Source organism: Macadamia integrifolia, chromosome 1 (assembly GCF_013358625.1).
Source record: "Macadamia integrifolia cultivar HAES 741 chromosome 1, SCU_Mint_v3, whole genome shotgun sequence".
NCBI classification, from domain to species: Eukaryota; Viridiplantae; Streptophyta; class Magnoliopsida; order Proteales; family Proteaceae; genus Macadamia; species Macadamia integrifolia.
Window position 1 is genome coordinate 30,671,582 of NC_056557.1, and position 27,998 is coordinate 30,699,579.

The following is a 27,998-nucleotide window of genomic DNA, read 5'->3' on the forward strand; positions in this document are numbered from 1 at the left end:
AAGAGAGTTCAGCTGGTCTTGTATGCGAACTCTGAAGTTGCGGGACAAGTATTTATCTGATAGCTCAAGCTTCATCTCCTCCCAACTAGTAGGTTCTCTACCACGGTCTCCCATCAAACTCCTTCAGATCGAGCTTGACCTTATTTGAATCTCCAGAGTACCTCTGATATGTAGGACATTCTGTCTCAAAGTAACCCCTTACATGTTCTTCAAAAGTAGGTTATACTACAGGAACCCTCTGTGGTGGTCTTATTAGATTAGGGTTTGCTCTCTTGTTAGCCAACTGAGCAGCCACATTCAATGGGGCTTCCACTTCGGGTGTTATTTGTGATTCACCAGTAGGCTGTTGTGGTGGGGTCTCGACAGCCAACAACCTTGTATTCAATTCAGCCTTCAACTCATTCAACTTAACTTCCTGTTCAGCCCTCATATTTTGTAGCATCTCCATAACAGAGGCTAGGGTGGGGGTGTTGTTCTCAGCCATGCTCTGATACCACTTAATGTAGGACTAAATTGGACACCCAATTAGACCCAAAACTTCAGGAACTTTTAGACCAAAGAATAACCAAAAACCAGCAGCAACTTATAGCAGAAAATCAGACTTCAACAACAAACCAGAATTGACAATCGATCTCAATGAACAGTAACACAGAATCGAAATAATTCAGCAATAGTCTTAGGACTAAAACCAAAAATTTTAATAACAATATAAGACCTCCAATAGGTTCAGATCAACAGATGCTAACAATCCAGAATTTCATAGCAACACAGAGCAGTTGCCAGAACCTAAATCTGGGCAGATTTGACAATCGGCCAGAACTGAGTGGTCACTTCAGCAAGATCCAGTTGCCACATTGATCCCAAAATTGGGTCGATCACCCCTCTGGATATGATCAACCTTCGATCAGAATATGGGATTGATCAGGTGGTCAGATATCCAACAATAGTGAAGCCGACAGGGAGAAAACCAACACAGAAATCTGTAGAGAAGTTAGATCACTTACCTGAACTTCTGAAGAAGAGAATCCAATAAGAAAACCAGATAACAAAAGACCAAACCGGACTTTTCACCACAGAGTGTCGATCGGATCACACACCAATCCCTAACCCTTAGTCAAACACAAAGGTACAGCCATGGAGAAAACCCAGCGGCAGCAGCATGAAGCCTTTTTTTTTTTAATTGTCAAAATCGTGGCCCATAAAAGATCTCCCTCTTTTATTTATAATGACGGGGAAGGTTTACACATAATAGCAACTCAAAGTTACTAAATCTGAGTCACTAAAAACTACTTATATGAAGTTACTAAAACTGAAAATTTGTAAATTAAGAAATTAGAAACTAGTAATGAACTGAACTTTAAATTAGAAACTAATTTTAAGACTGAAAATAGAAAGTAAATTAGGAACTAATAAGTGACTAATATCCCCATCAGCAGCCCCAAATTGTGGGTTGTCTTGGACCAGGACCAGATATGGTCGACCCAGTCAGCCACTTGGGTCGACCTTGGTCTTGGGTCTTCTCTTGTAGACCTTTATCGGAGCTGCATCACCTGTACCAGCTGCTACTACAGAATCTCCATAAGGTTTCCTTTTTCATTCCTCGAGCATAACTTCCCAACCAGCCGTTAGTTGAGGCAAAACTTTTGAAGGATAGTTTTGTTGTAACCCGGCAGTCACTGAGAGGGGGATGAATCAGTGAGTCTAATTCCGATCCCCAAAAACCTGTCCGATATCTGGCCAAGAAAAACCTGATATACCTGTCCCTGTTTGCACACAGTCGTATGCACACTCAGCCTCTCATAGGCACTTCCAAGTGCGCACACCCATTCCACATTCCACGCACTTCAATATAAAATGCAAACAACAAGCACCCACAACATAGGGTTTTTACGAGGTTCGGCAATTTGCCTACATCCCCGGAGTAGTGCCTGTAAAGGCTTCGTACCTACTCAATACACTACTTTTGACTGCACCCACAATCGGGAGCACCCACACCCAATTTTCTCAAGCCGAAGCTGAGATGGCACTCGCAATGCCGGTACAATGTGTAGCACCCACTCCCAATGCTTAGCACCCACTAAGCACTCACTAAATAATACAATTAAATTGGGCTTATATCAATGCCCTACAGTCAAGCTCTGCCTACCATATACATCCACAACTAGCTAGCATGCTTACAGTTCATCCACAACTAACCTAGCATGTATACATTCATCCACAACTAACCCTAACATACATACATGCATATAATGTATATCAAAGGATAGAGAATCTCACAACCGATTGCCTGGGATGACTGGAAACTTGTACTGACAAGTTTGGTGCTTACAGCTTCTCTCTCCTTGGCTTCTTGCTCTTCAAAGCAAACACATCCTTGCTTTCTTCTCTTCTTCCTTGGTTTTGAGTTAAGGTACCATTAACACACTTCAACCACCTCTTTTACCTCTTTTAATGGCCTAAGAACATTTATCATCAAGCATTCATGTTCATTCAAGGACCAACAAAGAGGGGGAAGCTTCTCTTGCCAAAACCGTAGCCTTCCTTTACTCAAAACTCTTTTTTTTTTTTTTTTTTTTTTGCTTCCATGGTGTAGGGCTTGAAAAAACAAAGAAGCTGCAACTTGGTTCACCCAAATCCGAGTTAAAATGAGGGAGATATGACCATTTGAAGTTGGAGCAATGAGATAGCCTGAAATGGAATCTTCGTAGGAGTGGCGCAGGCTACACCAGCGGCGCACGCAACAAGGGAGCAAATCTAGCCATAGATCTCATCAAGGAGAATCTCTTAATCTAGACCGTCCGATTAAAATAACGAATAGTAAATCTCAACCACAAGATTTGAATAAGATAGTCAACTAATGACGTCATGCTGACGTCAGCGGTCAGCATGCACTTTTTATTGTCGATCTTTGATTGGTTGCTTTTCCGGATTTTAAGGGAGCTTGTCTCCCACTCACAAAAGTGAAAGGCTTATCGACCATTGGATCCGAATCCTTCATGATGGCTTTAATCAGATCTCATGAGATCCTTAAGATCGGAATCTTTTTTTATACCTTCTATGCACACGCAAAACACCACAACATACCTTGATAAGGTGTAGCACCAGTGCATCAAGGATTATGCACCTAACCAATCAAATCCTACGCGCAAGCATCTATCTCGTCCATGTCAGCGCAAAATCTCAGCAACCTTTGGATGGGCATCAAGCCTACGTGGTCGAATCTGGACCATCCATTTCACTTCCCTTTACTCCTCTTTATTACAAGCCCCTGCCTCCATATATTTCAGTGCTTAAAGACCCCCTGCAACTCAGACCTTCAAAATCTTGAAATTACACAAAAGCCCTTCAAATTTCAAAAATAAATTCCAAAAAATCCACCCAACACCGAGAGCAACTGATGGATTTTCGGTTTGGATTTTCGAACCGGCTTTACGGAAACACTTATAACTTTTTCATACAATATCCGATCGAGATGAAACGAAATGCATTGGAACCGTAACTGGACGCTCTATGACTTTCTAGAAGACTCAATCATCTAACTCATCCATGTAAAAAGACCAAAATGCCCCTAGACCTTTCCGATGATGTATCTTCTCATACGGAATCGGAACGCGATGAAATCAGAACCGTTGGAAAGATTGGATTTTTGTCGTATTGTTACATAGAGAACACTTTAAAAAATTCATCTTCAATGCCGAAACTGCCCTCGACTGCCACAAATACCGTAACTTCTTCATACGGTATCGGAATGCGACAAAATCAGATGCCCTAGACTAGATAAATTACAATCTATATTTTTTATGAAGAAATGATCATTCAAAAATGTCATTTTCACTGCCGAAAATGCCCCCGATAGTAAATAGGCCAATTTTGCCAATTTTGACCCAGAAACCCGCATCACATACTAAGGATGTATCAAACCATTCCATGCATACCAAGGAGTTCTGTTATCGCATCGATGACACTAAACATTGTCATGTCATCATTTTCATCCACGTCACCCAAACTGGCCATGTCATCATCGCCACGTGGCCGAATTGCCAACAAGGACAACCATAAAACAACAAGTTTGGCATCACAAAGGAACCGTTGATTCAAATTTGAGGTTCATCAGAGGTTGCAATCACAAGATATTGAAAGTTGCCGAAAGTTTCCTTTTTCTTGCAACCAGCATATCTCCCAGCTTGGTCATCAGAAATTGATCGAACTTTGGGGGTTTGTTGGAGCATACAAGAGCTCCATTCGATCCAAACAGTAGGGGCTCATCAGAACCCTAGTTTTTTTGAGTTCTCGAATTTCTCCCTATTCAGCCAGAATTTCAGATCCTGCCTGGGATTAAGTCCTATGTGATCTAGTCTTACATCAATGTCCTTGATCTTCTATCTGAGACTGGTTTGTTGGGCCGCCATCCTTATAACACACCTCTGGAAGCTAATACTCAACTCAAGGGTAAAGAAAATGAACCAGTTGATAAGGGCCACTATCAGCGGTTGGTGGGAAAATTGATTTATCTCTCACACACACGGCCAAAAATCGCCATTGCAGTGAGTATGGTAAGTTAATTCATGCATGATCCTTATTCCACTCATATGGAGGTTCTTCGAATTCTTCAATATTTGAAGTCAGCTACTAGAAAAGGGAAACTTCTATCTCCTCATGATCATCTTCGAGTTGAGGCCTACACAGATGTTGATTGGGGTGGATCTCCTGATAGGAAATCTACTTTAGGGTATGTAACATTTGTAGGCGGTAACCTTGTCACGTGGCGCAGCAAGAAGCAAAATGTAATGGCAAGATCTAGTGCTGAAGCAGAGTTTCAAGCTATGGCACAAGGAATCTACGAATTACTATGGCTCAGAAGCTTACTCCAAGACCTTGGTGTTCCTTTTCGTATTCCAATAGTGTTATACTATGATAACAAAGCAGCAATTAGCATTGCCCCATAACCCAGTACAGCACAATCGTACCAAGTATGTGGAGATTGACAAACACTTCATCAAGGAGAAATTAGAAAGTGGACTGATTTGTATACCCTTTGTGAAGTCAAGAGTTCAGTTGGATGATGTCTTCACTAAGGGGTTGGGTGGAAAGGTTTTTCATCCTAATTTGTTTAAGTTGGGCATGTGTGACATCTATGCTCCAACTTTAGAGGGAGTCTTGAATTATGTGTTGCATGCCGCAAGGGCATACCAAGCAATTCCCCCCTCTAGCCGACTCATTAATTAGAGTCAATTATGAGGGGTATATTTGATTATTTCTAACTCTCTCCTATTTTCTTTTGTTATAAATAAAGGGCTTGTGATCTCATAACCATCTAAGCATTCAGACCTAATTCTTATTGATAACAAAAAGATGTGATCCATAGTTATCAAGGCTTCTAAGTGACCCAAGGCGTTTGAGGGAGTCTAGAAACAAGGTGAACTAAGCGCTCGCCTAGGCGACGCTTTCACAACTATGATATGATCAGGAATCACCAACTGGTTTGCAAGGGTAGAATCACCACTAGCTAAAACTATGATATGATCAAGAATCAAACTAAGCCTAAAACTCCTTCAGCCAATAGCTTACCTTGGAAGAAGTCTACTACTACTAAACTTGTTTACTCAAGCTGCTACTGAGAGGGGGGTGAATCAATGACAAGGGTCTTTCACAACTTTTCCCGCCAATAGGAGGAATCTCACATGTGCTGACATTCACCACATCCACAAAACCACAAACCATAGAAAGCATACAAAAGATAATATACATGGTTCGCCAATATAGATCCACAGTGCAAATGACTGCTTGAGCTACAACCCAAATCCGGATGCAGTATAATGCACATTAGCGGCATCCACCGCAAGAAGCACCGACTTCCATTTTATGTGGCACCCACCACAAAGGAGCTACAACCCCTTATTTATATAGCTACAACTGCAAGGGAGCACAGCTTGAGTTACAAACCCTTATTTATATAGCTACAACTACAAGGGAGCACCTACCCCCAACTTTATGTGGCACCAACCCAAAGGAACTACAACTCCTCTACCCACCCACTTGCTAGCTTCAATGATTACAATCAAATGGCATATGAAATTGAATAGTGTAAGCTCAAAAAACTGATTGAGGCTTTTAACAAACACCTTGCCTACAGTATGCGAATGTATACAAAGATATTACCTACTACAAAGATGTGTCTCCTTGTCTTCTCCAACCATAGTTGTCAAGGCATCGCCAGCGTCCAGGCGGTTTGCTTGGGGCCTAGGTGATAATCGCCTTATTGCACTGCATGTCACCTAGTGTTTTGGCACTTATTTATGCCAGCCAAATATCATTTACTTAAGATATTATTCATAAATAAGAAAATACCCACTATTTGAATCCAATAAAAATACGTTAAAAACCAAATTCCAAAAGGATAAAAAGTCAACTCCCCGTCCAAGAACAAAAATTGGATTTTGGTTATAAGGGCAATTTTCAACTTTTAAATGCTGGGTTTTTCTCAATTATGAAAATTTATAAATCCTATCAAGTTAAAATAAAACCAAAAGTCCAGTAAAATAATCTTCCGTTTTATATTCATAAAATTATTTTCATTCAGGCGATTTTAACAGCATTCGCACACTTTAAAATAAGTTTGACCGGAACATAACTCTGTTATTACAACTCAGATTTAAGTAATCTTAGACTTGTAGGAAAGTTGGTTTTATGTTATACCTAATACAAAAAGTCTTATGTAAAAATAAAATCATTTGACCAGTCAAACTTATTATAGAACAAGAGTTTTTCTCTAAATGTTGATTTTTTATGACTTAATGTGACTTAGTGTTGATTTTTTATGATTTGATATGGTTAAATGATGATTTTTAATGACTTGATCTGGATTAATGTTGATTTTTTATGATACATGGTATATGTAGCTTACTAAATAATGTCAGAAAATAAGAAAAATAAAAAATAACAATTAGTCGCCTTGTTCGCCTTAAGGCAGGCGCCTTCTCACCTAAGCGCTTAGACAACCCTCCAACGCCTTGATTCGCCTTGGCAACGTGACAACTATGCTCATGACTAAGAAGGTCGAAACAGTGGAAGAGGTGACACATCCTACGCCAATCAAGGACTTGCTAACTGATTTCTCAAATTTGGTGCCCAAAGAACTACCAGATGAACTACCACCTATGCAAGGCATACCACATGTTATTAACCTTGTGCATGGGTCAGTATTACCAAATCTTCCCACTTATCGTCTCAGCCCAACCGAGCATGCCAAGCTCAAGAGACAAGTGGATGAATTTTTATGTAAGGGTTTTTCCATAGAAAGTATGAGCCTATGTGCCGTACCATCCCTATTGACACCCAAAAAGGGAGGATCGTGGTGTATGTGTATTGATAGCCATGCCATCAGTAAGATCACAGTAAAATACAAGTTTCCCATTCCACGTTTGAACAATATGTTAGACATGCTAACGGGAGCCACTATCTTTTCAAAGATTGACTTGAAAAGTGGGTATCACCAAGTACGAATCCACCTTGGGGATTAATGGAAGACAACATTTAAGACAAAGGGTGGGTTGTACGAATGGAAGGTTATGCCTTTAGGGCTTACAAATGCACCTAGCACCTTTATGTAAGTGATGACTCATGTGTTACGCCCATTTATTAGTAAGTTCCTTGTGGTATACTTTGACGACATATTAATACACAGTAAAGCACAAGATGAACACCTTGAATATTTGAGGTGTGTGATGAAGGTGCTATGGGAAGAGAAGCTCTACATCAATTTCAAGAAGTGTTCTTTCATGTTACTGATGTAGATTCCCATCATGGGCTACAATAGCACAGGAGGAAGAAGCAGCCACCGCACCAGAATTAGTTGCTTTTAAACCAGCCTTTGGGCTGAGTTCGACCCACCCCGGTCCAGCATAGGAAACCCTTTAATTCCCTGCTTTAGTAGTTGTTTACACTTTTAGAAAGTCCCTAGTAGTTGCTATTTTGTTTCTTAAATTAGAAGATAGAGGTAGTTTCTATTCTGCATTAGTTTTTAATTTGAGTTAAGATTCTATTTTGTAATTTCAGACCTCTATATAAAGAAAGCCTGTGATAGACACAAATCAGAATTGAATTAATGAAATTTGCTGCAGTTATTGTTTGCTCCCTCTCCTGAGAAAGGAAGACAAACAGCTGGGATAGTTGTGGGTGAGATACTGAGGCTGAGATAGCCATTCCCACCCACATCTATCTTGCTTCATGACTTCTTTTCTATTCTTTTCTAATTTCTGTTATTACTTACTGTAAGGGGAGTGTGTGTGTGGATTAAACTAAGCTTACTTGAAGACTTACAAGGATTGAAGCTTGGGATGAATCAGTTCAGTATCTCAAGATCCACCGCAGGTTTTAGGGCTTCAAAACTCAAATCAGCCGGGCCCCTTTCTCATCTTCTGTCCAGCAGATTTGAAGACCCTTTGGAGGGTTCAAAGACCACCTCAAGGGGACCACTCAACCAGGGTTTCAACCCCTGCTGCCCAGCCAAAACCGAACCGCAGGGTTTCTCCCCGCAATGGCCGAAACCTAGATTTTTCTGGGAATGTGTTAGTTGCAGCTGGGTTCTGTTGCTGAGTTGTTGTCTGCTGCTGTGAGTAATTTTTCTGAATTGATCCTGGATACTTCTAGACAGGTTTTGTCATCCTAACTTCTCCGCTGAAGTTTTCCTTCTCTGGTTCTATTTCTGGTTTCTGTGAAAACTGGTTTTGAGTGCTCAGAATTACTTTGGTTTAGGCTATTTAAATATTGGGAGTGTGTTTACCTAGTGTGAACCCACTTCTACATTAGTTACCTAAGGTTCTGTTCCTTGGATTCATTGTCTCATCTCAAGGTGTAGAAGGCGATCCCGAGAAGATTAAGAGCGTGGTAGATTGGCTTATTTCTATAACTTTGACCAAGGTTCGAAGTTTCCACGGCCTTGCCTCGTTTTATAGATGGTTTATACGGAATTTCAGCTATTATGGCACCTATCACGGAGTGCACGAAAGGAGGGAAAGCGCCATTCCAATGGACCTCTCTGCCACTAAAGCATTCAACTTGATCAAACAGAAGATGACGGAAGCCCCGGTGCTTAGGCTACCTAATTTTGATCTCATGTTTGAAGTGGCTACCGATGCATCCCATGTTGGGATAGTAGGAGTCCTTATGCAAGCTGGTCATTCGATTGCTTTTTACAATGAAAAGTTAAATGATGCAAAAAGAAGGTATTCCACTTATGATTTGGAACTTTATGCCGTCATCCAAATTCTTAAGTATTGGAGACAATATTTGATTGGCAAGGAGTTCATACTTTATTCGGATCATGAAGTACTCAAGTACTTGCACTCCCAAAAGTCCATAGCAATCGACATGCTAAGTGGAATTCTTATTTGCAAGAATTTGTATTTGCCCTCAGGTACGAAGCTGGAAAAGAGAACCAAATAGCTGATGCGTTTAGTCGAAAGGTGCAAACGATGAATATCTTTACCATCCAAAGCACAGGATTGTACACATAAAAGATGAGTATGCCAATGATTCTGAATTTTCTTAAATGTTCCAAAAATTACAGCAAGGCGGTCGAAAGGACAAGTATGTCATCCATGATGGGTACTTATTTTTGGGCACACGTCTTTGTATTCCAAACACCTCTTTGAGGCATCACTTGGTTTGAGAACTACATGGGAGAGGAATGGGTGAACACTTAGGCAAGGATAAGACATATTCTATGGTAGGGGATTTATACTATTGGTCTCATTTGCAAAGGGATGTTCAGCATGTCATCCAACGATGTCATACTTGTCGACTTGCTAAAGGAGAAAAGAAGAATGCAGGTTTGTACACACCACTACCCATTCCACATGCACCTTGGCTAAACGTAAGCATAGACTTTGTCCTAGGCTTGCCACTTACACTGAAGAGGTATAACTCTATTTGTTGTTATGGATCGTTTTTCCAAAATGGCACATTTCATCCTATGCAGGAGACACTTGATGCAAGTCATCTATCGAAGCTCTTCTTCAAAGAGATAGTGTGCATATGTGGTTTGTCACAGTCTCCTGTGTCTGATAGAGATGTGAAATTTATGAATTACTTTTGAAGACCCTTTGGAGGGATCAAGGGCCACCCCAACGAGGCCACTTGACCAGAGTTTCAGCCCTTGCTGGGCTGTCAAACTCCAACCGCACGATTTCTCCCTGTTTCTAGCCAAAACCCAACTTTGCCTAGTATTGCTAGCTGTTGTTGGAGTGTTGTTGTTGAACTGTTTTCCTGCTGCTGTAAGGAATTTTCAGCATTTTTTCTGATTATTTCTGGACAGGTTTGACATTTGACCATCCAAAACTTCCCTACTGAAGACTATCCTTTCGGTCCTATTTTCTGGTTTCTATTAAGACTGATTTTGTTAGGGTTCAAATTGGTTTCGGCTATTTAACTATTGGGAGTTTGTTACCTAGTGTAGACCTACTTCTACTTTTGGAAGACTCTTTGGCTGAAGACCAACACGAAGTTGAAGTTCTCTACGGCATTCCATCCCCAAACTAACGGTCAGACAAAAGTTGTGAATATGAGCCTTGGCAATTTGCTTCATTGCCGCATTCGTGATTCTGAGAAGACTTGGCCTTCTATTCTTGACATAGTTAAGTTTGCATCCAACAGTTTCGTGAACCAGACCACCGGTCGGCGGTCGCACACCATTTGAGATTGTTCTTGGTCTTCAACCTTAATGACCGGTTGACATGATACCATTGCCACCACATACTCGTATTAGTGTTGAAGCAGATGAGTTCCTTAGGCATATTACGGAGGTACACGCTGATGATCAATGTTGCATTGCCGTTAACAACAATGGTTATCACGCAACCGTTAATTGGCATCACCGTTATGTGGAGTTTCAACCTAATTATATGGTTATGGTTCAAATTCCACCTAAGGGTTTTCCTCTCGGTATCATGCACAAGCTCCATCCTCAAAATATAGGTCTTTATAAGGTCTTGAAGTGTATTGGTCCCAATGCCTACATGTTGCAATTGCTACCTACTATGAAGATCCCCATTGTCTTTAATATTGCTATCTTACACTTTATAGGAGCCACCATTCCGATGATGGAGATACCAAGCATACATTGAGGCTTCCCCAATTTGAGACCCATACGGATGATGTTATTTAAAATGTTCTTGACAACAAGTTCACTAATGGTCGTGGTGGTAAGGGTTACTATTCGTTCCTCGTCAAGTGGAAAGGACGACCTCAGAAGGACAACACTTGGATTCACGCTAATGATTTTCAATGTCTTGATACAAACTTCTACGAGCGGTATATGTCCATCATCCATTCTTCGAAGACGAATGATTTTAAGAAGGGGGGAGTTGATGTAGAATCTCATCATGGATTACATTACCACAGGAAGAAGAAGAGGCACAGTAAGCCATCGAACCAGCCTTTGGGCTGCGTTCGAACCATTACTTGTGTCCCCTATGCTAGCCCATCGGCAGAAAAAGTAGCCCCCTTTATTTTCCCTGTTTTAGCAGTTATTTACAGCTTCTAGAAGACCTTCAAGTTGCTCCATCGATCAGCATCTACAGCAGGCCAGAATTTCCTATTTCTGTGTCATGCGATTTTCTACAGCTGTAATGTTTTGTGTTTGCTTTTTGACTGGACAAAGGTGTTGTTACAATGGAGGAGATACCTTCTACAAAGTCCCTAGCAGCTTTCCTCTTAAGTTAGAGGTTAGAGTTAGTTTCTATTTTGCATTACTTTCTATTTTTGTATTAGTTTCTAATTTGAGTTTAAGCTTCTATTTTGTAATTTTCAGACCTCTATATAAAGAGAGGCTGTTGTAGACATAATTGACAATTGAATGAATGAAAGTAACTGCAGCCATTGCTTGCTCCCTCTCCTAAGAAAGGAAGACAAATAGCTGAAATAATTGCGGTGAGATGCCCAAGCCGAGATAGCCATTATCCCACCCATAACTATCCATCTTCTTCTCCTTTTCTCTGCTTTCTTAGTTTCTCTTTATTTGTGCTTGTGAGAGAGAGAGACTTGTGAGTGTTTTGAAGCATCGATTGAAGGTACAGCAGCATCCATAGTTGCAGAATAGGGAACAGCCCCAAATCAGCTATCAATTTCTCAAAAGTTGCGGTTTTGAGGATAATCGACAGGGCCTGTTTCTCAACTTCTGTCCAGCACTTTTGAAGACCTTTTGGAGGGATCAAGGGCCACCCCAAGAAGGCCACTCGACCAGAGTTTCAGCCCCTGCTGGGCTGTCAAACTCCAACCGCATGATTTCTCCCTGTTTCTGGCCAAAACCCAGCTTTGCCTGGGATTGCTAGCTGTTGTTGGAGTGTTGTAGCTGAACTGTAATTCTGCTGCTGTAAGAAATTTTCAGCATTATTTCTGGTCATTTCTGGACAGGTCTGATCATCCAAAACTCCCCCACTGAAGAATATCCTTTTGGTCCTATTTTCTGGTTTCTATTTGATTTTTTGAGGGTCCAGATTTGAATTGTTTTGGGCTATTTAACTATTGGGAGTTTGTATACCTAGCGTAAACCTATTTCTACATTAACCCCCCGCCTAGGCGACCAATGCGCCTGGATGCCTAGGTGTTGACCAGACAACTATGAAGCATGTTGTGACTTAGTACCTAAAATGTTAGATCGATTGGACCTCCTAAGGAAGAGATCTCTCATTTTGAAGCATGTTCTCCCTTCAGCTGGACTGTGTCGTGAGGTCGAAGAAGATATGTTCTCCTAATTCATCCTAAGGGCAATAATAATTAAATTCCCAAAAAGACCCTGTTTCTTTGAGTTTGTTTCTATTTTATTCCATTTCTATCTTAAATTCTAGAATAATTCTCTTCCCTTTAGAGTTAATTCCTGATCTAGCCCCCTATTCTATTACCTACTCTTAAGGACTTGACTTTCTCAAAATTACAGAATTACCATTACTTTTAATTTTTAAGCAGTTTCTCACTTGGCTGAGCCCAAAGCGACCTACTGTCAGGGTTCTGAACCCCAGGTTGCATCACAAGCTATCCTAATCTATGTAGCAACAACCAGAGTGTACTCTTCGGTCATCAATCAGCAGGAGTGACATAAAATATTCATATGAAAAATGGTTTAATAATCCTTGACCAATAGGAGCAACCCAGGAATACATGACACACTGAAGGAATCTGCCCATTCACCCATTCTAATGCAAGCAATTTTCATCAATCAGCATGAGTGACATAAAATATTCATATGAAGTATGGTTTAATAATCCTCGACCAATGGGAGCAACCTAGGAATGCATGACACACTGAAGGAATCTGCCCATTCACCGGTTCTAATGCAAGCAATTTTCATTTAATATATTTTATTGTGGTAAGGCATGGCAAGCACTATGGAAACAAGGTCTCTGAATCGCACATACTCCCTGCCATACAATGATCAATAGGAACCTAATACACAAAAAAAAAAAAAAAAAAAAAAATGAACTTAAAAGTTTATTCTTCAGTTATGTAGTATGACATATATGTCAGGAATCACTTAATGCATACCTGCCTATGAGACCAGGCATGATAATTTTTGGCATCAAGTGAAAGTATTTTCCTCGTGAACTTGAGCTCCATGCTTCTAGCTTCTTCTGTTCCCAATTTCTCTGCAACCCACCGCCTATGATGCCTACAGAAATCTAATCATAGAAGGTTAACACATCTATTATATGCTCTTTTTATTGCGACCAAAGATTACTTCGTAATTTACTGCAGATTGGCAGCTATCTTATTAACCAGTTCAAAGAGAACAATTGACTGGAGGAAAAAAAGTTGCTTAATGATCCCAAAGATGCCAATATAGGGGGATTGGAAATTCTTGGATTATCTTATTTGAATGAGTCTGCACCATATGCTGCATCAGGAGTTACCTGCTACTTGAATTATCTCGATTTACAAGGAAAATAGGTGCACGACAGTTCACAGAGCAAATAAGATAATTAGAATAAGATATTCGCTGGCTAATTGTTTCCCCCATTATGTAGCCTTTAGGTGCCCTTAACTTCTCCACCTTTGGGTGCAGTCAAGCTTGAACTTCAAATGCTGCTCCAGAGGCAACCCAGACATCACAGATTGGGGTGTCTGTTGACGTTCTACCAGGTTCTTTCATTTCTGTATTCAGGACCAACTGAAGTGAGGTCTTCAGCAATGTCGGAGCTCTATCTCTCATTCAGGGACTCAGATCTGCCCACCATTTGGGATTTCACAAATTGATGGAGGAAAAAAATTGAATCCTGTCATTGGATGGATAAGCGAATGTTGTCCGCATGTCCTTATGTCTCAGCCCTCATATTACTGTCACAGATAACAAATCATCGACCCCTACCTAGCCTGAACATTTCATTGCAATAGGGGTCACAATCATCTATAATAAAGCAGATTCAATTGCAAAGGGCTCACAAAGGCATCACGACACAGGAACAGTATGCCTCTACAATAGTTCTCCGATGAATGTCCTCCTCCCCCCCCCCTCTCAAAAAAAAAAAAAGACAATCTTTCATCCTTTACTTACTTTTTAACCCTTATAACTTAAAAACCTTTTCAGGTGCATTTTTTAGAGCATTCTTCCTGTAGCAGTACACTATTCTCCCTCAGTTTACCACCCATTAGAAATAAACCCTATGTAATGTAAGGCAGGTTCACCCTAAGGCAAACAACCCCAATAATATAACTCCTAATGAATAGTCAAGTATGGTTCCCAGTTCTCAGGACCCAAAAAGCTTCACAGAGAGGGTAATAGGCCTGAATTAGGAGTAACAAAAAATAAGAGTTTTAGAACTTCCACACCTGGCCAAATGAGGTCTGTAATGAGGTTAGAAGAACCCCCCAAGCTGATCCTCAGATGGCCTGGAACAGGGCAGCAACACATTCAGCACCGTAGCTGAATTAGAGTTTCAGCAGAGAAGGAGAGAGAACCCTGCGGCTTCCTCAAAAGGGATCCAACAGCCCTGAATTCTTGGTTGAAGGTGACCCCTGATGTCCTCAATAAAACCCTAGAAGGGTTTTGGCAACAGCCTGCTGGATGGAGAGAGATTGTAGAAATCAATAGGGAGGGAAATCCCTGACAACAAGCTGAATTAATTTCTGATCCTTAGGCAGGTCTTCAACTGATCTTCCAATGCTGGTTCAGGTCTTCAAATAAACTTGAATCACACACAAAACACTATCTTACGGTTGCAGCAAAGGAGAAAATAAAGAAAACGAAAAAGAAAAAGAAACGATAGAGGGGTTGAGAAGGGTGGAAGAAGAATTAGGAATGGGTATCTCACCTCTCAGATTTTGGGTATCACACCCCTCAATGGGTTAGGCATCTTACCTCTCAATAGCAGCTGTTAAGCCAAGAGTTTGCACTCAATAATTTCATTAATCAAAGTCTAACTATTACAATAGGTGGTGCCTCCTTTTATAGGCTTACAAAGCTGAAATCTAAAATAGGAAACTAAAAGCTGTAAATAAACTTCCTAACTTGAACTCTAACTTGCTAACCAAGTAGGAGTAATTTAGAAATTAAAACTGAACTCAAAAAGGAAAACTAACCTAGTCACAAATAGGAAACTAATTGACTAACCAAAGAGGAAACTAAATTTAACACAAGATAGAAACTATTTCTAGTGTAGTTCGATGGTTGCTGTAGCTCCCTTCTTGAGACTGCTCTCCACCAAATATGGACAGTTGTAGGAATCTTTTGGAAGATCTTTTTGTAACCAAAACGTGCAAGTATGCTGATCGATGGGAAGGAGTTGGACTGCAAGCCAAAAATGGTAACCAAATACTCGCCCAAATCTCTCTGAAGAAGCTGCTGTTAAATGGGGCAAATCAGGAGAAGATCTGGGCTAGATATGGCCTGGTTCGATGGCTAGTCTGGCCCCAAATAACAGGCCTAAAAGGGGTCCCCATAGTTGGTTCGTTCCCCCCCCCCTCCTGCCTTTACCTGCATCACTATGTACCCATGATCCAGGCAGACCAATAAGAATGGAACTGGTTGACCTCTTCTTAGGATATATGGTCCTTGGGCTAATTATTTGGCTTAACATCGTAAAGAGCCTGCCTAGAAGTTCTACAAGATTTTCTATAGGTTTCCAAATTTGAATCATGCTAAGAATAGGAAGGTAAGACTTAGAATCGTTTATAAATATCAGTTCAGTCCAGCTTCATGATAAATAGTTTTGAGAACTATTGAATGAAGAATCTGGTCTGCTGGTTGGGCAATTTGGCATTGGGTCAAGTGAGAATTGTGGTAGATCCCCAGGGTCATGGCATGATTGATATAGTGCTCTATATGCTGTTGTTATTCTTCAATCCTATCTTCTTCAGTTCTAATTTCTGTCATAAATAAATCAGTATATTAGCTTGATATACATCCTTGGTATACCCTGTTTTTGAGTGTTTTCCTCTAGTAAAGTTTTGAAATATCTCTCTCTTCTAGCTCTGATCAGTTCACTTCCAAACTTTACAGTTTGTGCTCTACTATATTCTTCATTGATACTGGTCACAACATCATAGTTTTTCAATCCATATATTCATATTCCATAACCCTGCCCTGTTTTCCTTTACTAGTCAAACCAGTACAATCACACCCTGCTAGATAAGGAAGATTTCAGTGAAACTTTGAAGATCACTAGCTGTCATTTAAGGAAAACCCAACCTGAATTCTACAGCCATCTGATTAATATTTTTGGGGTTATCAGTTTTCTCCCTCTAGTGTCATACAGCCCTATCCTGTTCTGACCCTTGTGACCAGCAAGTCCTCTTCTTAAGTTGCTGAATTATGGTTCTTCCAGCCCTTGTTATGCATCAACCCATGCATGCTACCATTGTGATTCTGCTTTATTTCCCAACAAAGTGAGGCACCAATCTCCAACCACATTTCAGCCACACCATTATTACACCCTTTTCCCCACCCCTGAGATCCAGTTTTCACCTTGGTTAATTAGACTTTCTAAATGCACATCTGATTCCCACTGCTAAAAAAATGTGAGTCTTTACTATGCAGGCACATTAGATCCAGCCTGTGGATGGTGGGCCCACAGATGGAGAATAGGAATAACAAGTGAAGATTCCAGTTCGTAGGCTGAACCATCTCAGATCTGATTCTAAATTTTTTTTTGGTGCACATGATTCTAATTTAATGGTTCAGATTAAGAAAATATTTAAGATGATCCACATAAATTGTTTGATGGGTATGAGAGAGAAAGAGAGAGAATTTGAAAGATCCCGGTCTAATCGAAAGGATATAAATTAGACAAATCGGTGAAGACGAAAGAGGAAAATAAGATAGAGATTGAGAAAAGAGAAATAGGAAAGAAGATATCAAAGAACAAGAAAAAGAAAGAGAAGGTGAGGAGAGAGAAAAGAAGCCAATTTAGGAAACAGCCATGACCAGCCAATTTTCATTCATTCAACTCAAATTTCAGAAGGGGGGGTTTTGGTTACATTTAACTAGAAAAAAAAAATCCCAAAGAAATTCAATTACCTATCTTATGAGGACTCTAGACAGCTAGATTCCAAGCTAAGGACTCCAACATTGAAACCAATTTAGACTACCATTCCTAAATTGCAGCTCGTGTATGGCCTATGTGGGCTCAATTTCTAAAATGAAATAAAGACAATTCAAAAACTCCATGGGAACTATTACAAGACCCTTCCAACAGTTAAATGGACTCCAAACTTCTAATAAAAAAATAAAACTATAATTTTTCCCCTATTAAAATGAGAAAAATACAATTCTACATTAATACCCCCTGGTTAAAAGAAATCAGATCTAACTGATTAGAATGAATCCATGTCACCCAATTTGGATCTTGGTTTGCATTACTCCGTTGAGCTGATCTGAAGATATCATTGATATTTGCATAACGGTCTTGTGGGAAACAGCCACCCACATCATTTCACAATGGGTCCATCTTTCCTCATCAAAACAAACATGTGATACTAACTGTCTGTTGCAGTAAGACACCTCATCCATGCCCTGCATGTCCTCAATCTCGTCTCAGGGTTTCTGCAAAATTTGGGCAAACGAATTCTTCCAAATATCTTTTTTTTTTGGTAAGGGAATTCTTCCAAATATCAACTCCTACTACCAGATACCCTTTTTGGATTTCCAAAAGAAGTTTTGCAAACTATTTCTCTTGCATATTCACTCACTATCAGATCACAGCCCAAGGTGTATAAAGTTTGATGTGAAGATGCCCAAATATATTCAAGATATCTGCATTGGAACCCATCCTAAACAAATCTTGCATTCACCAATATTTTCAGCATGTTCCACCTTATAATTATTGGGAAAATCACAAGATTCCGTTCCTCATGCTCATGTTACAGCAATTCATTTCTCAAATGCAACTGGAGTTTATCATGTTCCAGCATGTGGTCTGCAAATAATCAAGTTTCAAAGTGTGCTTTGCCAGTATAAACGATGAAACCAACTGCACCTCACACTAAAGTGAGTATTGATAGGCAGACATCAAAATGGAGTCTCTTCCTCCACTGGTCATCTGCATGCATACTCATGCTATGACCATAATAAGGTGTCCAAAGAAGAAAAAAAATACTCCAAAGCTCTGCAGATTTCTATGAATAGCCCAGGCAAAATCTGAGATAATGGGGATATATATGTGTCATGACTGAGATTATGAATGGACATGATATTTGTTTATGGGATTTCATCAAGAAGATAGGCATTGCCCATCCACAATCTCAGTAGACAGATCAGTGATAGTTACTTGGTTCCTGTAAAATTCTATTCCTTTTTTAGGAATCAATCTCTCTTAGCTATATGTTTCCTAAGAAATAAACCATAGATGGGATAGGAAGTTACAGTGACTCACCATATCTGATAGTTTTTCGGGTTACTCTTGGCAATGTTTTCAATGAAAACCAATTCATCGTGAAGGTCAGCATTAAGTGTCTCAAGTATAAGACGCCTGAAGTGCCAAACCTAGAGAAAAGAAAGAAGAGGATATACGAGTCAGCAGTAAGAAAGCATGGAACAATGCATGACAATCCTGTAGCAATCAATGGGAGGGGGGGAGAGAGAGAGACGCTGGTGTGAAATCCTTCCTAGGATATACAAACAATAGGAGCTAAAAGAGCTAGGGCAGGCCAAAAATGACCATAAGAGAAGTTGTGAAGAATGACATGCAGAGTCTAGGAATTGTCCCAAGTATGACCTCTGATAGAGATGGCAGGAGGGCAAGGATCCATGTAGCTAAACCCATTTAGCTGAGATTTTCCTCTTCTGGTGGTGCTGGGCTTCTTTTCTTTTACTTTCATTTAGCTGAGTTTGTTGTTCTTTCACAGAAATCTAAGGACACTGTTCGATCTCCCCCCAAGGAATCTCAGCTTTTCGGAACTTATAACCATCTGGACCAACCCAAGCACATGAAGAGAAATAGATCTCTATAACCAAAAGGCAATCCAACCTGCAAGGCTTCCAAATAGTCATGCAAATTCTAGCGGGTCATTAGCCTCTTTTTTTCTTTTTAATCCCAGAAAAGTTATCCCAATAAGAAGAAGAAGAAACAAAAACACTTTTGGGGTGTATGCATCAAGAACAGGTAAAATGAGGGGAGGAAAATGTTAATATTCTACTCGATCAGTTCTCTTAGTTGATTCAGCGGGTTACCGTGTAATTCCCGGCGTTCATGGCGATGGCCTCCCGAGTGAGAGACAAAGATCGAGGGGTTCTCTCGTCAGCAAGATAAACAGCTCGGAAGTAATCCATGGTTTCCCTGAAATCTTCATGGTAAGCAATGGATACAACTGGGTTGGGGCCGTCGTCCTGAGGAACTGGCTTGATATCAGACCATTCTGGTCTCTGGGTGAATGGAATCCTCTCATCTTCATCCGAATCCATAGAGGCTGATCAGAAGCGATCTGGGTTTTCGATAGGTTTGGTTGGGATCTCCTTCGAGGGGTTTAGATAAGATTTCGAGAAAATAAAATCAATGTTACTCCATGTATGTACTAGGTGGTAGCCTGGTAGGGTGTCTAGGGGGGCGTTTGGCATGCAATCAAGGATTATTTATTTATTCTGGATCATAATCCGATTGGGTATCAAGACCTCCAGAAAACATATTTCTTAAAAATTGTGTAGGGATATACGTGTGTGCCAGCAATGCCCACTGAGCCGCACTTATTCCAATGCAAGTCTACAATTACTACCTCATAACTACTATTATTTAAAAAAAGGGAGAGGGATAGGTATGCTAGCAGAGTACCTGGGAATTAGGTATGCTAGCGCTTGTTGACCATTAGATAAAACATAAGTAATCTCATCCATTAGATGAACGTTGTCTAACATAACCTGCCCACCACTGGCACTCTACCATATCTCTTCTTCTACTTCTCCACATCTGGCTCCATCTACCTCTCCATCTCCAACTCTGACTTTGACTCTGGCTCTCTCCCTTCGTCATCTGCTTCACAGATTAACTACAACCCACCTCAACGTGTCCTTCTCCCTCTCCTGCACCCACCCCTAATCCATCGTTCACCCCAACCCTCTCCCCTCCCAATTCACCGAGCAGCTGACCAATGGCAGGCGACTAACGAGCAACGACCATAGAGACCTCGACCAACGATGAGCTACCAGCGTATTATGGGCAATTTTGCTACCGACGTTATCTCCAACAATAGAAACTCTGCTCAAATCAGCATACTCGTTCAACCACGCTTCAAGGTCGTCTCCCTTGGAATGAGAAGCAACCAATTGAAGAGCAACCCACGAATCGTCGTAGGTGATGGGTAGAAGGTTTTCAAGGGCTCTCCTATAGTGGACAAACACTGCGAGTATGTAAGCCTCGGCCACTAAAGATGATACGAAACTGTCTTACATAGGGGAAAAGGGGTATCGATACAAAAGGCTTCTTCACCTAGGATATAGATGAGGAGTGGAAGTTTCCGATCAAAATGGTGGGTGATCTTCACTCCTCTGATTTTTTTTTTTTTAAAGTACCATCCTTTGAAATTGAGAGGAGAAAAAGGAAAAAAGGTCAGTGATCTTGGGGATGAAAAGCCGTGCGGAGACGTTGGTTTCGGAGGAGTGGAAGTTTTCGGTCAAAAGGGTTGGTGATCTTAACTCCTTTGATTGTTTTTTTTTTTTAAAGTAAGACCATCCTTTGAAATTGAGAGGAGAAAAAGGAAAAAGGGTCCGTGATCTTGGGGATGAAAAGATGTGTGGAGATGCCGATTTTGGGTTGAATGACGATGTCCTTGGAGGATACAACGGTTTGGGGGTCGAGTGTAAGGCGAGAACGGTTTCAGTTCCTACGAGCGTCTCGATGTGGCCGTCCTTGTAGATCATAAAGGGAGTGACATCAAAGGCCACTTCGATATATATATATATATATAGAGAGAGAGAGATTATTATTCGTTCAACCACGCTTCAAGGCATTCTCCCTTGGAATGAGAAGCAACCCATTAAAGAGCAGCATAACACAGTTGCAAGTTGTAGGGGCGGGGAGAGAGAAAGAGAGGGAGAGAAAAGGTGTAGCAGTGGTGGAGTGAGAGTTTTGATTTGTTACCTCCATCCAACGGTTACAATTAGGATGAACAAATCCAACGGCTAATAACCCACTAGCATTCCTAATTCCTAGGTACTACACTAGCATTCATGCCCTTTTCCCTTAAAAAAATTAATAATAAAATAAATTATTTTGAAGAAAGGGGGACGGAGAGAGTTGAACCATTGACCTTCCGTGAACTTATGCTACAGCTCAACCACCAAAAAACCTGACCTTTTAATGAGTTAGATGCACAACATAGGGTTTGGACATGCATCTTATTTATTGTATCTTTAGATTGCAATCTCAAAGATTTGGATTCATATTGTGTTTGGATGTTGTGTTACCACTTCCCACTTTAGTTTTAACTATTTAATTCTTTTTTTTTTTCCTTAACAATTTTTATGTTTAGATTGAAAATGATTTTTTTATAAATAGGTCATAAATAAAAACATAAATGACGCCAAAGATAAGACACAATGTCACACCCCGTTCCACACAGAACCGGACCGATGATCGAGTTATCCCTTATTAACCCAAAACTTGCCAGGACCACATGACACAGTAACCACAGCACAACATACACACACTAAGTCAAATAAAATTTGTATTTCAGCAGAAGTCTTACATGTACATATCTGTAAATACCCCAATACTCTTGATACCCAAATTGTATTGCATAACATAATTACATGTGGGCCCGTAGACATGATATATACACAAAAAATACAATTTAAACATCTAGAGCACAAAAAGGGTAACATTCCTAAAATAATCAAAAAGAGTCCTTATATGATATCAGTGTTGCTGACTCGCAACACAGCTTTCGCACAGGCACTCGGCCCCATGACCAAGATCTTTAGCCACCAATCCTCGACTGAAAATTCCAGGGTGGGTCCCGGCACTAGCTCTCCGATCGGATAACTTGCACGATCAACTAAAAATGGTGTGCACGTGGGATGAGCTCACTAGCCCAGTAAGTGAAAAGAAAGACCACACAAGTATGCGCAATACAAATGAACCTATATGCATATAGTTCATTTTATTATCTTAGTCCACCTAGACAATAATTGCAAGTCATAGGTTATGTGCTACTCACAACCATAGTGTGTGTATGCCCCGGGTCTGAGTCGCAAGCCCCATCCTGTGATACTCCCATAGGATTGCTGGAGAAGGTTAGCCATTGGTACTGGAAAGTAAAATGCTCACCCAGAGTGACAATAAAGTAAATTGCTCACCCAAAGCGACATTAAAGTAAATTGCTCACCCAAAGCGACATTAAAGTAAATTGCTCACCCAGAGTGACATTAAATTTAAAAGCAGTATGATTGGCCCTTTATTATATCACTGAAGTTGCCGACAGGAAATATCCAACACCTAAACCCCTGCTGGGAATGGTCGTAGCACAGGTATGTGTCAATCTTAACCACATGCTCCTATGTGATATAATACACGGGCCATCAATGCATTCATGTCCAAGCTGACTATGGCATCTAGTCTAACAAGCATCATAATCAATAGTTAAAATCACCCATCTCACATCACGAAACAAGACCTAACATTTAACAATTAAAGATATTAACATGTTAAATCATAATTGAATTTCATAATGCACACATCAATGCATGCAATGGCATTCATGGATGACTAGTCTACAAAATAATAAATGATGACATGGCTAGTCTACAACTAGAATGACATGATGCAATGTCCTCTTCCCACTTATTTATTTGTGTACAATGATCACCCTTGGTACGAGGTAGATCCGGCGTGCAATGACTCGAGTTCTAGTACAACCTACCATAAAAGAGTTAGGTTTAGTATACCTCCACTTTAAGGTCATAACCAGTGAGGTTTGATGATTCCAATATGTTTAGAGTCACTAGAGTAGGCTACCTGATAAATTTGGGTCCAATCAGAATCTGAGAAGTTGGATTGGTAGGTCGATCGACGGGTAAAACACCCACCATTCCTTGCTCGCCTATGATCCAGGAACACTATCTGGACCAGCAGACCAAGAGTGGTGGGCAAGGCACCCACCAGCCCTTGCTCGCCTGTCAGACCAGTGGCCCTACTTAAACCGGCGAGCCAAGAGCGGCGGGCAAGGCACCCACCAGTCATTGCTCGCCTGTCAGACTAGCAGCCCTACTGCTAAGAGCGGTGGGCAAGGCACCCACCAGTCCTTGCTCACCAGTCAAGCCAACAGCCCACCCAGGACAGGCGGGTGCAGGATTGGTGGGTCCTGTCCATTTTCAGGCACCCACCACTCGCGAACGAGGTTTTGTTGCTCTCTCCCATCCTTCATCCCACCTTGGGGAAACCATCAAGGGTCTATTTGACCGCATTTTCTACAAATCTAAGACTCCAAATCATGATTCCAACCTAGATCTAAGGTCGATCCAAGGTCTTAAGCGTGGATCTTACCTCTTTACTCAAGAACACCTCAAACCCTTAAATCCTTCTCTTTAACTCAAGAGATCAACAAAAGCTTCACAAATCTTGTAAGTCTTCCTCTAAATCCTTCATAAACAACATATAGAACCTCTATTAAACCCTAGATTCATATTCTCAAAAGATAGTAGCAAGATCCAAAGGATTTCTACCCAAATCAAAGGATTTCACTTTAGGTTTCATAAAGGCTCAAGGAATATGGACCTTACTCACCTCAAGTCGTAAATCTCGAGATGAGGATCATAAATCCAGTGTCGGATTCAAGAGATCTGACCCCGGCAATGCACAATGATCATCTCCTTCTCCATTTTCTTCTTCCTTCCTCTCTCCTCTTTCTTCTTTTTCCCTCTCTTCTTTACTTTTCTCAACTACCGTGTAAAACAATAAATGAGGTGCAAGAGAGGTAATAAATGCTATTTATAGTGGGGTAAGAATATCTAGTGAGCAAATTGGTAGGTCACACTGGTGGGTCGATCCACCCATACCACCCACAAGTTGGCCAGAACTTAGCCTAAACATTGGGGTTTTCGATGGGGCTCGGCCCCGACACGTATTTTGCTCTCTGTAGACTATTTATATGCATACTCAACATAAAATACGGCTATGTACCTTTATTATGCGTACATGGCCTCATGATACGTGCAAGTGCACGGCTTCGGTACATGGACTACCTAGGCATTGACTCTAACTCATTTGGCCAACTTAAGTTCCAAGTCACCCTTGCCATTATGTTCCATAAGGTACTCGCCTCGACTCACTCAGGTTCAGGTCCTGCAAGACCAAATCGAACCAACCAAGAAATCAGATCGGGTTTAGAAAGTAGGGTATCACATTTACCTCCTTTTGAAAATTTCATCCTCGAAATTGGGGTACCTTGTTGTCTGAAAAGATGAGGAAACTTGGCTTGAATGTCATTCTTTTTCTCCCAAGATGCTTCTTCAAGTGAATGATTGGCCCACTGGACTTTCACAAAGGCGATGGAGGGATTGTGAAGAGTCTTTATCATACGGTCTAGAATTTCAACAGGTTGCTCTTCATAGATCATATCAGCTCCTAAATTTTCAAGTTCCATGGGCAGAACATGTAATATGGATCATGGATGTACTGCTTCAACATAGACACGTGGAACACATTGTGAACATTGCTAAGAGAAGGCGGAAAAGCCAACATATACGCTATGGAGCCAACTCGAGCTAAGATTTCAAATGGGCCAATATACCTCGGACTTAGCTTGCCCTTCCTGTTGAATCTATGCAACCCTTTGGTAGGAGAAATTTTGAGGAATACCTTCTCCCCTTCTTAAAATTCAATGTCCTTCCTACGGCTATCTACATAGCTCTTTCGGCGTGATAGACGTCGACCTTGTCACATGTCATTTGTATCATTTCTGGTCCAAGCATCTGTCGCTCACCTACTTCATCCCAATATAGGGGCGTTCTGCACTTTTTGCCATATAATGCCTCATATGGAGCCATCCCAATGGTAGTTTGATAGCTATTATTATAAGCAAACTCCATAAGAGGTAAGTATTCTTTCCAACTGCTACACATCTCCATTACACAGGCCTTGAGCATATCTTCTAGTATTTGTATAGTCATCTTTGACTGCCCATCGATCTATGGATGAAAGGCAGTACTCAAATGAACCTGTGTCCCTAAAGCTTGCTGGAGACTCTTCCAGAATCTAGATGTAAATCTTGGGTCTCTATCTGACACAATACTTGTCGGTACTCTATGTAAACGGATTATGTTTTCCATATAAAGTTGGGCTAACTTGTCTATGGAGTAATTGGTCCTGATCAGAATAACATGAGCGATCTTGGTAAGCCTGTCAATTACCACCCAAATTGCATCCATTCCTTTGGGTGTATGGGGTAGTCCTGTGACAAAATCTATGGTGATCTTATCCCACTTCCACTCCTGTATGGGGAGTGGTTGCAAGGTACCATATGGTCGATGCCTTTTTGCCTTAACCTTCTGACACACGAGACATTTTGCCACATACAAGGTAATAGTGATTTTCATTGCTAACCACCAATATCTTTGCTTAAGGTCCTTGTACATCTTTGTACTTCTAGGATGAAGTGAGTATTCAGAACTGTGTGCTTCCATCACGATCTTATCCTGTATCTCCATGTCATCAGGCACACATAGCCTATCTCGAAATAGTAATGCCTCATCATTGTCTATTGTGAAGTCAGGGTCATTCATTGTCTGCTCTTGAATCTGTAGCATGATCCTTTGCAGCTCAGGATCCAATGATTGTTTCGCTATCACCTCTTGTCTTATGGATGGACGTACCTGTAAGGCTGATAAGGATATAGTCAACTACTTAACATCATCTGGTTGATGCTCAAGCTCTAATGTTGCTCCCTTATATAGGAGAATTTCATCCATTAGCATTGCCTCTTGTATAAGCTGTGGACTGACAGCCAAGTACGAAAGTGAAACTATTTGGGCCTTCTGACTTAGAGTGTCAGCCACCACATTAGCCTTACCCAAGTGATATTGAATAACACAATCATAGTCTTTCATAAGCTTAAGCCATCTTCTCTGCCTCATATTTAAATCTCACTGGGTGAAGAAGTATTTAAGGCTTTTGTGATCACTATAGATCTCGCACTTCTCCCCATATAGGTAATGACGCCAGATCTTCAAGGCAAAGATGACTGCTGCCAGCACTAAATCATGAGTGGGATAATTCTTCTCATACTCCTTGAGTTACCTAGATGCATATGCTACCACCTTACCGTGTTGCATGAGAACACAGCCCAACCCTATCTTGGATGCATCAATATAGACTGTCATCCCACTTGTACCATTTGGAATGGTCAGTACAAGAGCTGACACTAACCTCTTTTTCAACTCTTAAAAGCTATTTTCACACTATTTTGATCATTCAAATTTTACATCTTTCCTGGTCAACTTAGTCATCGATGCCGAAATCTGAGAAAAGTTTTCAATAAAGCGCCGGTAGTAGCCTTCCAAGCCCAAGAAGCTTCTAATCTTTGTTACATTCTTGGGTGCTTCCCACTCAACTACAACTTTTACTTTGTCTGGATCCACCTCGATCCCATTCTCAGACATAACGTGTCCTAGGAATCCAACTTGCTTGAGCCAAAATTCACACTTGCTGAATTTGGCATGCAATTGCTATTCTTTTAATCTCTGTAACACCATTCTTAGATGTTTTGCATGTTCTTCTTCTGACTTCGAGTAAATCAAGATGTCGTCAATGAAAACGATAACCCACTTATCGAGGACATCGTGAAATACCCGATTCATTAAATCCATAAAAGAAGCCGGTGCATTGGTTAGTCCAAATGACAGCACTAAGAATTCATAATGACCATATCGGGTTCTAAAGGCTATCTTTGGTATATCACTGCCCTTTATCTTGAGCTGGTAATAACCTGATCTGAGATCAATCTTTGAAAACACCCTAGCACCTTGTAGTTGATCGAAGAGATCATCAATGCGTGGCAATGGATACCGATTCTTAATGGTCAACTTGTTTAGTTCCCTGTAATCGATGCACATACGTATAGACTACCATCCTTCTTCTTGACAAATAAGACTGGTGTACCCAAAGGTGAGACAGTTAGGCATATAAATCCCTTTTTCAACAAATCTTGCAACTATGCCTGTAGCTCTTTTAATTCAGCTGGTGCCATTCTATACGGAGCTTTAGACACTGGGGCAGCTCCAGGAATTAAGTCAATGGCAAACTCTAGCTCTCTGTCAGTGGAAGCTGAGTTAGATCATCTAGGAAAACATCAGGGAATTCCTTGACTACCTTTAATTCCTCTAGTGGCGTAACCTTTGCATCCACATCTAGTACTAATGCAAGATAGCCCTGACATCCATCTTCTAATAATTTCATTGCTTGCAAGGCAGATATAATAGTCTTTCTAGGTCGCCTTGACCTTTCAGCTTGATATAGAAGCTCTTCTCCTATATCATCCAACACTTTAACTTGATTTTCGGCACACATCACATTTGCTCGATGAGC

The 27,998-nt window shown here is 40.8% G+C and overlaps 1 protein-coding gene across 1 annotated transcript in view; it reads right to left on the bottom strand.

Moving 5' to 3' along the window:
* The window catches only part of LOC122083826 (protein farnesyltransferase/geranylgeranyltransferase type-1 subunit alpha), a 34,193-nt gene extending 14,171 nt beyond the window's left edge, over window positions 1–20,022 (bottom strand). The window contains exons 1-3 of the mRNA XM_042651738.1: window positions 19,658–20,022; window positions 18,861–18,970; window positions 13,540–13,663 (exon numbers count right to left, since the gene is read on the bottom strand). Coding sequence (XP_042507672.1) covers window positions 13,540–13,663; window positions 18,861–18,970; window positions 19,658–19,888 — 465 coding nt within the window. The 5' untranslated portion in view covers window positions 19,889–20,022. The remainder of the gene's footprint in view (window positions 1–13,539; window positions 13,664–18,860; window positions 18,971–19,657) is intronic.
* Window positions 20,023–27,998: the final 7,976 nt, after the last annotated feature.